Below are 14,925 nucleotides of genomic sequence, written 5' to 3'. Positions count from 1 at the left end.
TGGCTATGCAGTAGTCCACAAAGTGGATGCACCATTCCCTTTATGTTGGGTAGTTGGTCCTTTTTTTAAATGGTTCTTCAATTATGACTTCTTACCTTGCTTCGTTTTTGTAGATTAAATATTCAAAATTGGGGTTATGGCTTAAAAATAAAATCACATATTTATAGGTTCGGATACATATTGCTACATTGCTTTTGAAAGGGTTTTATTACCAGTGTAAAGCATCACAGTTGATGAGCACATGCTCTCTCTGCAACATACAGTGTTATCACTTAAATCTTTTTCTAATCTGAAAGGCAAAATAAAAAAGATATCTTCCTTTAATATTATTGATTAGAAATGAAGGTAATAGATTTCTATAAATTTGTTCAGTAGCCACTTTGTGAAATGTCTGTTTATATTTTTACCTGTTTACTTATTGGAATCATAATATTTCCATTTTTATTAATTTGTATGAACTGTTTATAAAGATACTAAGTTTATACATACCCCAAATTTTTGTTTATATGTAAAAATTTTTGTCACATATTGAAATGTTTCATCCTAACTTTTAATATGCTTTTTTTCTTTGTGGTTTTTTGTATTCCTCTTAAGATCAGACAAGTTCCCTTCTGTTATGGGTTGAATTGTGTCCCACTTAAATTCATAGGTTGAAGTCCTAATCCCCAGTACCTCAGAACACAACTATATTTGGAGATAGGACCTCTAAAGAGGTAATTAAGTTAGAATGAGGTCATTAGGGTGGGCCTTAATCTAATTTGACTGGTTTCCTTATCAGAAGAGATTAGGACATGGACTGCAAAGAGGGAAGACCTCGTGAAAACTCAAGCAAGAGATTGCCATCTACAAGTCAAGGTGAGATGCCTCAGAAGATTGGTTTGGTTTCCTGCTGACACTTTGATCTTGTACTCCTAGCCTGTGAGACCTGTGAGAAAATAAATTTCTGTTGTTCAAAATTATCCAGTTTGTGGTACTTTGTTATGGGGGCCCTAGCTAACTAATATACCTTCCATTTCCCTAAGTTCTACTAAATTCTATACAACTCTATGTTCTCCTGTCTCCTCTATGGCTTTATTTTTCAGTTTACTTCTGAAATTTATCTGTATTTTTGTCAAGTCTAAATCGATGTGTATTTTCCCCAAAATTTCTACACTGTTAACCCATCTTCAGGCACTGCTGTCTATTTTAATATGGAGTTATTTTAGCCTCAGAAAAAGAATTGCCTGGGACATTCTGGTACCTAGTCAAAACCTTCTCAGATCCCTTGCAGGAAATAATTTTTCCACGTAAGAAGCACCTCTTCTCGGGGTTTTAGTTCTTGTTTCACAATCACTTGTGAACTCTCCCCTAGTAGACCAAAGAAATCAGGAAAGTGGCTGTATCTTATTCATCCATTATATAGTATTTCTGTAGGCAGAGCATTGCGTGCATTAAGGAAGGACTGATGAGAGAATCAGGGAATGTCAGCTCTCAGACCTTGGGTCACTACAGGCCAGTGGTAGTCTGCAGATCCCTGAGGCCTTTTCAGGGGGTCCGTGATTTTGAAACTATCTTCATTACACTAAGATGTTATCTGCCTTTTCCACTGTGTTGACATTTGCACGGATGGTACAAAAACAATGGTGGTTAGTACTGCTGGTACTTAAGCATGCATCAAAGTAGTAGCTTTAAACTGTAGTAATAGTCACTGCATTCCTCATGCCACACATTGGCAGGAAACAAAATTCTAATAAAAATGCACTTTGTGAAACAGTAAAAGTTGTCAATTTTAAGTCTCAACTCTTGAATACGTTTCTTTTTAAATATTCTGTGTGATGAAATGGGAAGTACACATAAAGCATTTCTACTGAATACAGAAGGGTACTGTCTCAAGGGAAAACATTTGTGTGATTATTTGAGTTGCTTGCTGGAATACTTCTTTTTTAAAAGCACAATTGACAAACATGATTATTCAGACTTGGATATTTGGTATTCACTTTCTTGTGAATTCAAGACTGGAACCTATCATTTCAAGGAAAACAATTGACATTTCTCACCAATGCTTAAAATTTGGCCTTTTAAGCACAAATTAGAACATTGCAAAATCTGTATACATGCCTGAGGTTGATAGCTTTCCAACACTTCAAAACTTTTTTGATGAAATCCATAGTGATATTAACATAGGATTTCTTGGATGTTGTATAATGAAAACACATTCCACATTGCAGTTAGCTCTTCAGAAACTACCACTTGTTGATTTTGGGCCAGATTTTCTTCATATACTTTTAAAAAACCCCACCTATACCAGCGGTTGAATGCAGTAGTAGATCTGGGACTTGCCTGTCTACTTTTCAGGTGGATAGTAAATAGATTTGCAAATAACACCAGTCTTCTTCCCTCTTTTTTTTCCTTCGAAAATAAGTCATTTTCATTAATATATTTAGTAAGGTTTTAAAATACATTTTAAAATTTCAATTCTAATTTCTAACATGGTAAAGATCAACAGATAACCCATATAAACAAAAGGTCTTTGGGGTCCTCCAAAATGGTTTGTGAGAGTGTTGTAAAGGGGTCGTAAGGCTAAAAGCGTGATAACTACTGTGGTAAGCTAACGCCTATAACGATGGAACCTAATTCTTTGAAGGACCCTTTCCAGTGTCAGTAAAATAGTTCAGAATCTATACAGGATTCACATCACGGGTCTACACCGAGAAGGACTTACAGGTGCCGCTCTAGATCGCGGTGGGGGTGGAGCCAATACTGCGTTTCCAGTCTCCCGGGCAACCACCTTTCTCGGGTCTCCCGGATCGCTTCCTCCGTTCCTCTCTGCCTCTGATTGGAGGCAGGTTAAGTCCTTGGGCGGTCTTTCGGTAAAGGGGTGGGGCTTCATTTTGGTCGGGGGCGTGTCTTCCTCCCGCGAACGTATTGACGTCACGCGGACGCCACTACCCTGTCGCCTAGGCTTTGCATCCCCTGCTGAGGTTGCTGAGGTTGCTGGGGTTGTTCTTTCGAGGGGACGCGAGCGGTACCCCCTCAGAGGCGTGGGGCCTGGCGGCCTCTGTCACTCCTGTGCCGGCCCGGCGCTGAGCAGCGCGTTGGTGCCACCGTCATGGATCTAAATTTAAACCGAGCGGATTATTTACAGGTAAACCCGAGGCGATAAAGCGGGAGCCACGCGGGGTTGAGCCCCCTCCCTGAGAGGATTTTGTCCTTCCACTGAAGTCTGTCGGGTCGCCCGGAGCGGCTGCGGCGGCGAAGTTCTGCGGGGGTGGGTGCTGCGCTAGTGTAGTCCCGGTCATGGGCAACTCCTGCTTGTCCTTGAGGGTCCGTCGGGACTTAGAGAGAAGCGGCCCACGCTACCGCGTTGCTGGCGCCTGCCTGGTCCTAAAGACGCCTAGAAAGACTGACATGATGCCGGATAACTCCCCGGAACCCTTTCTCCTCCCAGGCTGCAGCTACCTGTTGGCCCCTAACTTCCGAATCTCCATCTCTACCTAGCCCCTTCTCCGGAGCTCCAGACACTTCGTACTGTGAGCTGGACCTCACCAGCCAGATCATCAGAAAAGCGACGACAACTGCTTACTGTGCATGCAGTTTATTCTAAGAGCTTAACATACATTGCTATTTAATGTTCATAAAAATTCTCGAAGTAGGTAACGTTACACATGGGGATCCCGGAGCTCAGATAAAGCAATTTGCTCAACAGCGAAAAAGGAGCTCCTCTTTGAAACAAAGTCTCTGACTCCAGAGCTGGTGTTCTCTGTTACACCATCCTGCCTCTCATTATTTAAGCTCTAGACATTCTGCCCCTCTTTATCATCTCCTTTTTCAGTAATCATATTTTGGCTAATGGTACAAAAGTTTGCCCCGTCAGTTTACCTGGAAGTTATGCTAGGTACTTTCCCTCTTAATATCTTCCATATTGAACTGGTCACCACATTTTGCTACTGCTTTTGTCTCCTAAATATCTCTTAACTCTGTCCCATTTTCGCCACCTCCATTACCCCCAGTTCAGGTTCTCATTCTCTTGATTGGGCTCCTAGCCTCCAGTTTCACCTCCCTCCAAGCCATCCTTCACATCACTTGTTAGAATGATGTTTCACAAATGCAAATCCAAACAGATTACTTTAAATTTTAATACTACTCCTTAGAATATGGAATAAAATTGTAGTTCTACATTATCTGTAAACTTTACATGATCTGTTATTTTTTCCAACTTCTCCCCCATTGGTCCCCTCTGCCCCACCTCCTATCCTAACCATGCACCACTAGTGATAGTTCCCTGATGAACAGGCCATGCTGTTTTCATTTTCCATACCTTTTGTAAAATAATCATCATCGATTGGATGTCATTGCCATCAGCATGTTTGGTATTTTAGCAAAAATCTTCTATGTTGCATTTTTAATAATTGTAATCTATTTCCAAATATTTTTAATCACTTTACAAAAACTCTTTAACAACTGTATGACAATTGTATGTATGAAGTTTTTTATGAAGTCTTTTAGAAATATTTGTTTGTAAAGTATTTTGACACTAGGGACACCTGGGTGGTTCAGTCAGTTAAGCATCTGTCTTTGGCTCAGGTATGATCCCAGTGTCCTGGGATCCAGTCCTGCATCTGGCTCCTTGCTCAGTGGGTAGCTTGCTTCTCCCTCTGCCTGCCACTCCCCCTGCTTGTGCTCACACTCTCTCTCTCTTTCTGGCAAATAAATAAATAAAATCTTTTTTTTAAAAAAAGGTATTTTGCCACTAATGTCGCATTATTTTTGGCTTGACAATTTTATAGCATAAATTTTAGTATTTTGGGGTGTCCTATATTTTGACTTTTGTGGCATATTTCATTAGAAAATAAGTTCATCATTGATCATAATTATTTCATATCAGTAACTGCAATAAAAAATAAGTCTCACTATGATCTGAACTGCTAGTCCTTTTAATCTCTGATGTAATCATTTCAATTTAGTGTATCAGAAAACATTCATTAGGTGACTCGTGTGTTTCCGTAGGTGGGAGTGACCTCTCCGAAGACTATGAAGCTACTTCCTGCCTCAAGACATAGAGCTACACAAAAGGTACTGTAGAGATACTGGTTTCTCCCTATCTCTTTAACTCCGACAGAGAGCTTTATATTTCTTTATTGGTAAGTTACTCTTTTTAAAATACTAATGTTAAAATGTAAATAAATTTCTCTTAATTTGAACAGAGGTTGGAATACCAAGGGACATTTTATAGGCAGTAATTTTCTTGGACGTTATAATTTTTATGTACAATCTGTAATGGATAAGCAAACTTGTTGAAAAACATATTCCATTTTCCTGTTAATAATTTACTCAGTGTGTACTTGTGTGTACCAGATTATGTATATGAAAAAGAAACATGAAGCACCATAAGATACAGAGAAAATTCTTTTAAAACCTTATTGTATTTTTAAGAGTGATTAAGTATTAGGTGCCTTGGTGGCTCAGTCAGTTAAGTGTCCAACTCTTAGTTTTGGCTCAGGTCGTGATCTCAGGGTCCTGAGATTGAGCCCGGCATTGGGCTCCATGTTCATTGGGGAATCTGCTTGTCCCGCTCTCTCTGCTTCCCCCCCAGCGCCACTCTCTCTTTCTCATAAATAAAAATGAACTCCTTAAAAAAAAAGAGTAATTAAGTATTTTGATATTGAACGTTCTATTTAACTAATATTAATTATTTTTATAGAAATAGTGATCTTATGATTTCAATAAGCCAATTATAATTTCTTAGTAGACTAGTAGGATATTTTAATAGCTACAAAATAAATACACTATCCTGATGTAACAATATTTCATTAAGATAAATCAACAGATTTCTGATTGTCATTTATTGTATTTGGTCTACTAGATCAGAACTTCTCAAATTCTTTTTGGTCTCAGCACCCTTTTACACTCTGAAATTATATAGGATCCCAAAGAACTTGTGTTTATTTGGGTTATATCTATCAATATTATTATATTAAGATTAAAACTGAGAAATGTCTAAAATATTAATTTTATTTTTTTAAATAATAAACACATTGCACTTACATAAATAACATTTTAATAAAAAATAACCGTGTTTTCAAAAACTGAATTTCAAACACAGAATTTAGTGAGAACAGTGGCCTTGTATTACGCTTTTGCAAATTCTTTAGTCTGGCACAGACAAAGGCACTTGGCTTCTCATGTTGGTTTCCTACAGTCTGTTGTGATATATTATTTTGGTTGAAGTATACAAAGAAAATCTAGCTCACACAGACACACAGTTGAAGATAGGAGTTATTTAAATAGATTTTCCAGATAATTATGGCTCTTCATATGATATGACACATATACTTGACAAATAGTAGTTTCTTAAATACTAGTTGCAATGTGGAATATGAAACCATATTGATTACCTTTTCATATTTTGGTACATTAAAAACCATTTGTACTTTGCATGGATCTTTGACACATGCATGGTTTTATAGGATCTTGTAATGGTCATTTGAGACTATTAGTTCGTTGAGTTATATAGATTCCCAGAGACTGGATGTTCAGGGGCGCCTGGGTAGCGCAGTCGTTAAGCGTCTGCCTTCAGCTCAGGGCATGATCCTGGTGTTCTGGGATTGAGCCCCACATCAGGCTCCTCCGCTGGGAGCCTGCTTCTTACTCTCCCACTCCCCCTGCTTGTGTTCCCTCTCTTGCTGGCTCTCTCTCTCTCTGTCAAATAAATAAATAAAATCTTAAAAAAAAAAAAAAAGACTGAATGTTCAAATGTTGATTGTTCCAAATGTTATTATAGAATATCAAACAAATCATATTTGATGATATCACTACAGATTTCATCAGAAAAGTTGTTTAATATGGAATAGCTGTCAACCTCCCAGTGTCAGATACAAGTCTTCCAGAGTACTTATTTTCACTTGAAAGCTCAAATTTTATCATTGGGAGCAAACACTCTCAATTATTTTCCTTTAAAATGACAAGCTCGCTTCCTTCAGTTAAAAAAAAAAAAAAGTCTACAAATACCCAAGTGTTAATAGCAATTTGTTATTAACCATTGTTAATGGTTGCCAGTTGTTCTTTCATTCTTAAAATTGTGTTTCTTGGGGTGCCTAGGTGGTGCAGTCGGTTAAGCTCTAACTCTTGGTTTCAGCTCAGGTCTGATCTCAGGGTCATGAGATCAAGCCCATGTCCAACTCAGTGCTCAGGATGGAGTCTGCTTTCTTCTCCCTTTCCCTCTGCCCCCCCTCACCTCCCTGCCACTGGTTCTCTCTCTCTGTATCTAAAATAAAATAAATCTTTTAAAAAAACTGCGTTTCTTGAAAACATTGAGTAGTTCAGCTTGTGACTGAAACAATTATATAAGTGCTTTTTGGTTTGCAGCAAAAGTGTTTTATGCGTATTTTCTTTTCTTTTTTTTTTTTTAAAGATCCATCCATGTATTTTAGAGAGCAGGCTGCAGACAGTGTCTTAACCAGATTCCACACTGAGTGCCAGTTCAACTTGGGGCTAGATCTCAGGACCCTGAGACCATGACCTGAGCCTAAACCAAGAGTCTGATGCTCAACCAACTGCACCACCCAGGTGCCCCAATTTTATGCATATTTTCTATGTTCTCACACTAATACTAAAAAGACATGACTTAAGGGCCAAAATTTAACAGATTAATCATTTGTATTGCTTCATCAAGAATATTCTTTTTAAAAAAAAAAAAAAAATTATTTATTTATTTATTTATTTATTAGACAGAGAGAGACAGCCAGTGAGAGAGGGAACACAAGCAGGGGGAGTGGGAGAGGAAGAAGCAGGCTCCCAGCGGAGGAGCCTGATGTAGGGCTCAATCCCAGAACGCCAGGATCACGCCCTGAGCCGAAGGCAGACGCTTAACGACTGCGCCACCCAGGCGCCCCCGTCAAGAACATTCTTACATGAAGTTGGATTTTTTTTCTTTACTCTCAAGTTTTGAGGAAGATTACAGTGACCACTGGTGTGGTTTGTTGTCATTGTTTTGATTCTTGCCAGACACTAGCAATTTTATCCACAATTGCTTTTGTACCATCACTGTAAATATCAACCTAGTGAAAAAGGAAAATAAAGACTTACTGAGAAAAATAGTTTTCACTTGGCAGATTCCCTGAAAAGTTCTTGTTGACCCCAGGAGTCTAGAAATCACACTTTGTGAATCCCTGTAATAGATTATTGTTTTTACAAATTATTCGAGTATTGTAGCGTTAAAAAACTCAAAACCTTAACTGTTCTTATGTATTTTTTCATCTGAATAGAAATCTGCCAGTACCAAAGATCTATATATCTCCTGAAAATGTGTGCATAATTATTTGTGGATATTCATTGTTCTGAGGAGAAAGTCCATAGCTTTTATCAAATGCACAATAGGGTTTGTGATCCCCCTACCACAAAGTTAAGAATCAGGGGCCTCGGGTACCTAGGTGGCTCAGTCAGTTAAGCGTCTGCCTTCAGTTCAGGTCATGATCCTGGGGTCCTTGGATCGAGTCCCATGGCAGGGAGCCTGCTTCTCCCTCTGCCTCTGCCTCTGCCTCTCTCTCTGTCTCTCATGAATGAATAAATAAAATCTTTAAAAAAATTTTAAGAAAGGGGCACTTGGGTGGCTCAGCTGGTTGGACAGACGTCTCTGCCTTTGGCTCGTGGTTCTGGGGTCCTGGGATCGAGCCCCACATCGGGTTCCCTGCTCAGCGGGGAGTCTGCCTTCTCCCTTTGCCCTTCCACCCTCCTCGAGATCTCTCTCTCATGTTTTCTCTCTCTCTCAAATAAATAAAATCTTTAAAAATAATTAAAAAAAAAAGAATCAGGGGCCTAAAAATATGCTCTGCAACATCAAGGTTTTGATATTTGAGACTTATTTTATTTATGTCCTAATACATGGTCAATATTCTAATGTTCCTGTGTGCTTGAAAAGAACATTTATAATTTAATTCTTAGGATGAATGATTACTTATTTATACATGTGCATACACAACACACACACCCTACATATATGTACATGTGTGTATACATATGTGCCTATATATTAGATCAAAGGTAATTGTTTTTCTAATCTATATCCTTATCTTTTATCTGCTTGATTATCAATTCCTGAGAAAGAAGTGTTGAAATCTCCCTTTGCATTTATTTCAAAATAATCCACTGGTTACATGTTGATAATTGTTGAAGCTGAGTGATGGATACATGGGAAATCATTATAACATTCTGTCTACTTTTGTATATGTTAAGATTTTTCTATTACAAAGGTTTTAAAAATATCAAAGAGGTCGGTCACAACCTTAATTGATAATCTGTTTTGAAAGTTAATCTTAACATGTTCATATGCTCCAGTTGAGAAAAAAAAATTACCTCCCTGTCATTTCTATCTCTGTTATCTTGTTCTGTTACATTATAGGAACAAAATATATGGCCAACTACTTGCATAATGACTCTCCATACCTCCTCTTTGCCCTTTTCGTATAATTCCTTGGAGTATTATTTTGTGGGGGGGTACTTTTCTAGATTTTCTGATCTCTACTTTTAAAGGCATACTTTATAGGGGTGCCTGGGTGGCTCAATCGTTTGGGCATCTGCCTTCGGCTCAGGTTATGATCCCAGGGTCCTGGGATCGAGCCCGACATCGGGCTCCTTGCTTAGTGGGGAGCTGGCTTCTCCCTCTCCCCCTGCCTGCTGCTCCCCCTGCTTGTGTTCTCGCTCTCTAATAAATAAATAAAATCTTAAAAAAAAAAGGAAAAAAATAAAATTATAATGTATATTGAGAATCTTGTTTCCCCCATATAAGCTAATAGGGCATAATAATAGTAATTTTAGATTCTCTTCAATCTATTGTAGGTGGTTATTGGAGATCACGATGGGGTAGTGATGTGCTTTGGCATGAAAAAAGGAGAAGCAGTGGTATGTATAGCTTTTTTTTTTCTTAAGAAGGAAAAAACTGATTTTCTAAAAGAGAAACATACTACTTATTGAATACTCTTAGGTTAAAATTGCCCTAAAAGCCATGAAAAATGGGTTGTGAGGGAAATAGTTATATGGAGTATGAGGCTACAGGCACACACGAGTCATGTGCTAGCTAGCTGTAGAACAGATTGCTTCAAACTTCAGGGTTTAAAACAATGCACATTTATTATCTCACAGTTTCTGTGGGTCAGGAGTCTGAGCTCAGTGTCTCACATGGCTGCAGTACTAGGCTCTATTCCTTTCTGGAACTGGGGTCCTATTCCAAGCTCACATGACAAGATTCAGATTCTTGCTGTTGTAGGACTGAGGTCCCCACTTTATTGCTGTCTGTACACAAGGACCTGCTCTCATCATCTTGAGGTCCCCATAGTTCCTTGCCTTGTGGTCCTCTCACAGGCCCACTCCTAACATGGTGACCTACTTCTTTAGGCCAGCAGGAAAATCTGTCCAGCCAGCTAAGGTGGAGTCTTATGTAACATAATGTAACATGAAGTGACTGTCCCATCACCTCTGCCACTTAATGTAATAAGCTAATCAAGGATGTGATTAGTACATCATCATATTCACAGATCATAGTTTACAAGCAATAGGTCTGAGCTATGAATAGTTATATTCACTGTACATTACGAAGAGTTTATAAAAAGATGAATAGGTAAAAACTGTCAGAAGCCCAGTGCTTCCATTATTCATATATCCTCCAAGATACTTTATTCTCTGTGTAAAGTCATTGAGGGGAGGGAAAGAAACTGGTGCCGGTAATAAAATGGAAAATAACCAGGAAAAAATTAATGATATACATGTTGTATCCAATTAGATATTAAGTTTTACATTTGGGTTTTCAATAAATTCTACAGCCTTTTATTTATAGTACTAAATTCATAAAAAATATAAAGGAAACAGGAGGGATTTGTTTTAAAAATATTAAAATGCAAAAATATGACCATTGGAGCCAGTGAGGGAATCTTGTTAAAATGCAGGTTCTCATTCAGTAGAGTTGGGGTTGAGCCTGAGATTCCGCATTTTTAATAAGGTTAATCATACTGATGCCACTGCTTAATGAACTGTACTTTGAGATGCAGAAGTTTAGATTTTAATGATGTGGCTGAAATATGTGTGGCAGTAAATATTCCAGATTTGGAAGATATGTAGCCAAAAACCTTGAAGACTCACTGAAGTAAATACATTCATATCTAAAGATGTTTCTATAGTGGAACTATAGTGTTTTGTGTGTTTGAAATCACAGCATTTTTTTACAGTAAAGGAAAATGCTTACAGTAAGTTTGTGTACTTAATTTTTTCCCCGATGATTTTTTCAGGCAGTGTTCAAGACTTTACCAGGGCAGAAAATTGCAAGATTGGAGCTAGGAGGGGTTCTTAACACACCCCAGGAGAAAATTTTTATTGCTGCAGGATCTGAGATTAGAGGCTTCACAAAAAGAGGAAAACAGTTCCTCTCTTTTGAAACCAACCTCACCGAAAGCATTAAAGCCATGTATGTTTATCCTTTTTTTATTTTTACATATCCATTTATAATATTTTGGATAGGTGACAAACATCAGATTGAGTATCATATCTTAATAGGTTTCCTGAGAAATAAAATTGACTAAAGGTACTTTATTAGTCAGAAATTAATTAACATGGAATCAGTACAAAATCAGTTGGTTGTTGAAATGTTTTCTTTTTAAGATCCTTATAATATTTATTCATTCATTTTTTGACTAAATGGTCCAGTTGATTCATGATCAAGGTATAAAAGAAAAAAATAAATCTAGAGATATTTAGGTTTCTGTTCCTTTGCTGTCTCTGGTCATTTTGGTTGTGAAGTAGCATCGTTTGTTAAAAAGCTGGCTGTCAACGTTGGTAACTACCAATAGGCTATAATTTCAGGTAAATCAAGTAAGACCCTGAGTAAAAAAATAACTCCCTCAATGACTTCCTGATTCGTGAGATTTTGTGAGTAAAATTTTAGTTTTTTTAATAATGGGGGACTGGAAAAGGTTTTAAAGTTTATCTAATCCACTGTCCTCAGACCTACTACTTAGGAGAATCCCTTGGAAGCTTAAAAGAGTAGATTTCTCGTCCTACTTGTACCTGAAGAATCAGAATTATTAGGAATGGGTGAAAAGAAAAAAGTTCTTCATTTGACTGATGCAGCCAGGTTGTCTAAATAACCAGACCTTGGTTTGAAAACTACTAATTCAGTCCAGAGTTCTGTGTGATACACAGCTGTCCTGCATAATTCTGTGTAATGCACATCACATGTCCTGATGTCCAGGCTCTAAAACTCTGCCTTGGCGAGATTAGATAAAAATTAAACCATGGCAAGTTGGAATGAGTTCAGTGGTTTAACAAGAATGTAGCATTTTTGAAATGGCCAATGATAATTGTGAAATACTAAAATGAAAGTAATCAATTAATAATTTGCATAACTCCACATTCAGAAAGGTGTGTGGACAGAGGTTTGAGGAAGATCAGGAGTTTCCCAACCAATAGTCTCTTTTGCTAGTTTGCTGGAGTGGCAGAGGTGAGATGGAGAAGATCTTTACTCAATTTTTAAAAATTTATTGTCTGAATCCCCAGATTTATAAGGGTGCACAGGAAAGCAAGGTTATAACTTGAAAATATTCAATAAGAAACTGAGTACTTAAAAAGTTGTTTACCGTTCACGCATCCTTCTCTGCTTAATGCTTCCATCTGTCTCCACTCTTGTCAACAATAGTGATTGCAAGTAAATCTTTGGAAAATGTGTAATTGCAATATAATTGCAATTGTAGTGCAGATGGATTTCAAGATGAAACTTAAAGTCTTGAAAAAGTTAGAATTTCATTAGATTGGTAAAAATGATATTAAGAGGACTACTGAAATCATATGCAGAGCCACAAAGTGAGGCCACTTAAGCAATAATCAAAGAAGAGAAAATTAATGAAGATCATCATAGCAAAGGGAATAATTTTAGTACCAAAACTTGTTAACTAGACTTTAGAGCAGTGGAGAAATAGATGAAACCTTCAGATAAAATTACATTCTTTATGATTACATGGTTATAGCAATCTAGAAGTGAAAGATAATACACTAGTCAATGATTTTTGTCAAATTTCAGCTCTCCCAGTGAAAACTGGATTCAATATAAGAATTAGAACATTGTTATGATTATTGCCTAAATTTTGTTCTATATAATTTGAAATGAACTTGTTTTCATTTCTTTTTTCAAGATAAAATCCTAATGAAATCATTTTTTCCCACTGTTTATCATTTGAAGTAGATTTGCTTCCAATAGGCTTCTCCAGACAATTCAGTGTAGTAGTAAGAAAGCTAACTTTAGAGCTAAAAGCTACCTGAGCTGCAATCCATTCCATTACTAGTTGTGTGCCATTAGGCAAGTTACTTAACATTTTATTGTTCTTTGTAAAAAGGGATAATAATGGTCCCTAGTTTAAGAATTATGAGGATTAAGCTAATACGTGTAATACATGTAAATCTGTTAGGACAGTGCTTGGCACATAGTGAGCATTCAGAAAAAGTTACTTTTTGACATTCATTGTCTTGTTTTCAGTTTTTCTGAGCTTAATTTTTTTTTTTAAAGATTTTATTTATTTATTTGACAGAGATAGAGACAGCCAGCGAGAGAGGGAACACAAGCAGAGGGAGTGGGAGAGGAAGAAGCAGGCTCCCAGTGAAGGAGCCCAATGCGGGGCTCGATCCCAGAATGCCAGGATCATGCCCTGAGCCGAAGGCAGACGCTCAACGACTCAGCCACCCAGGCGCCCCTTCTGAGCTTAATTTTTGAGATGCCTGAGGCCTTAAAATCCTTATTTTCAGCTTTTTAAAATCAGTGTTATATCAAAAGACTACAGATTAAGTGGGGGAAATGGCGGGGAAAACTATTCTTTAAGTCTGTGATAAAATGATAGAAACTGAATAAATAAACTTTTATTTTCATGTCAAAAGAATTCAGGCATTTCCTATGCTTATTTTTTAAAAATATGAATATTTTAAATTATTTTTAATGTTTTCAGGCATATATCTGGCTCAGACCTCTTTCTCAGTGCAAGTTACATCTATAACCATTATTGTGATTGCAAAGACCAACATTATTACCTTTCTGGGGACAAAATCAATGACGTCATCTGCCTTCCAGTGGAAAGATTACCTCGTATTACACCAGTATTGGCCTGCCAGGACAGAGTGCTCAGAGTTTTACAGGTTTCTGTTATTTGCATTTTATAGTTTTTCATAATTTATGTAAATGAGTATTGCTGAACAGTGCATACTTGAGATAAATTACTTATTACTATGACTTTAAATGTCCTACTTAAAATTATATCTGGAAAAAATGCTTTTTAATTGGAAGTTAATTTTTTTTAACTTGAGGCAAATGTATTGAGATCTTTGGCAAGTTTTTAGAGAGGCATATATGGGAAAAAGGATGCTTTTCTGCCCCCATGCATAATTTCTGAGCTCGTTCAGTCAGAATGGAGTGCCTTTGTTACAAAGAACCCTTTCTAGCTTTTTTTTTCTTTCTTCCTCCATTACTCTTCCCTCCCTCAAAAACCAAATTAATGGAGAAAATTAGGTTGGGGAGAGGGTGTTAAGTTTTAACAAAGAAGGAATAGTTGTGATCAGGATTGTATCATTTGAGTTTATTCCACATTTAGGACAGTATGTGGACCAGAATAAGTACTCAGTAAATACTTGTTGGATAAGTAAATGAATGATAGAGAGAAAAATCATTTTATTGTCCTTATATTTCTATTAAAAACCATGATTGGTTAAAACAACTGCATAAGGCATTGTTATTAGTAGTAAGAGTTACAACTATGTCTTTTCAAAAGTGGCTTCCAATAAGATACACATACATAAACACATCAGGATCCATAAAATAAAGTTTAAATGTAAATATCCTAGAACAGGTGGATTACTTGGGTTACAAAGTTGGGCTGATGATAGTGCTGTTGAACAAAACATTTGGCCGTTTATTCTGTGTCA

At 37.2% G+C, this 14,925-nt stretch overlaps 1 protein-coding gene across 1 annotated transcript in view; it reads left to right on the top strand.

Annotated features, from left to right (window-relative positions):
• The first annotated feature begins 2,922 nt into the window (after positions 1 to 2,922).
• The window catches only part of BBS7 (Bardet-Biedl syndrome 7), a 39,982-nt gene continuing 27,979 nt past the window's right edge, over positions 2,923 to 14,925 (top strand). The window contains exons 1-5 of the mRNA XM_045799050.2: positions 2,923 to 3,124; positions 4,987 to 5,052; positions 9,814 to 9,876; positions 11,256 to 11,431; positions 13,956 to 14,142. Coding sequence (XP_045655006.2) covers positions 3,089 to 3,124; positions 4,987 to 5,052; positions 9,814 to 9,876; positions 11,256 to 11,431; positions 13,956 to 14,142 — 528 coding nt within the window. The 5' untranslated portion in view covers positions 2,923 to 3,088. The remainder of the gene's footprint in view (positions 3,125 to 4,986; positions 5,053 to 9,813; positions 9,877 to 11,255; positions 11,432 to 13,955; positions 14,143 to 14,925) is intronic.

The sequence above is a fragment of the Ursus americanus genome, chromosome 13 (genome assembly GCF_024610735.1).
Source record: "Ursus americanus isolate L20-20 chromosome 13, mUrsAme1.1.p, whole genome shotgun sequence".
NCBI classification, from domain to species: Eukaryota; Metazoa; Chordata; class Mammalia; order Carnivora; family Ursidae; genus Ursus; species Ursus americanus.
The sequence above is the reverse complement of the archived record's forward strand: the minus strand, read 5'-3'. Positions and strand labels throughout refer to the sequence as shown.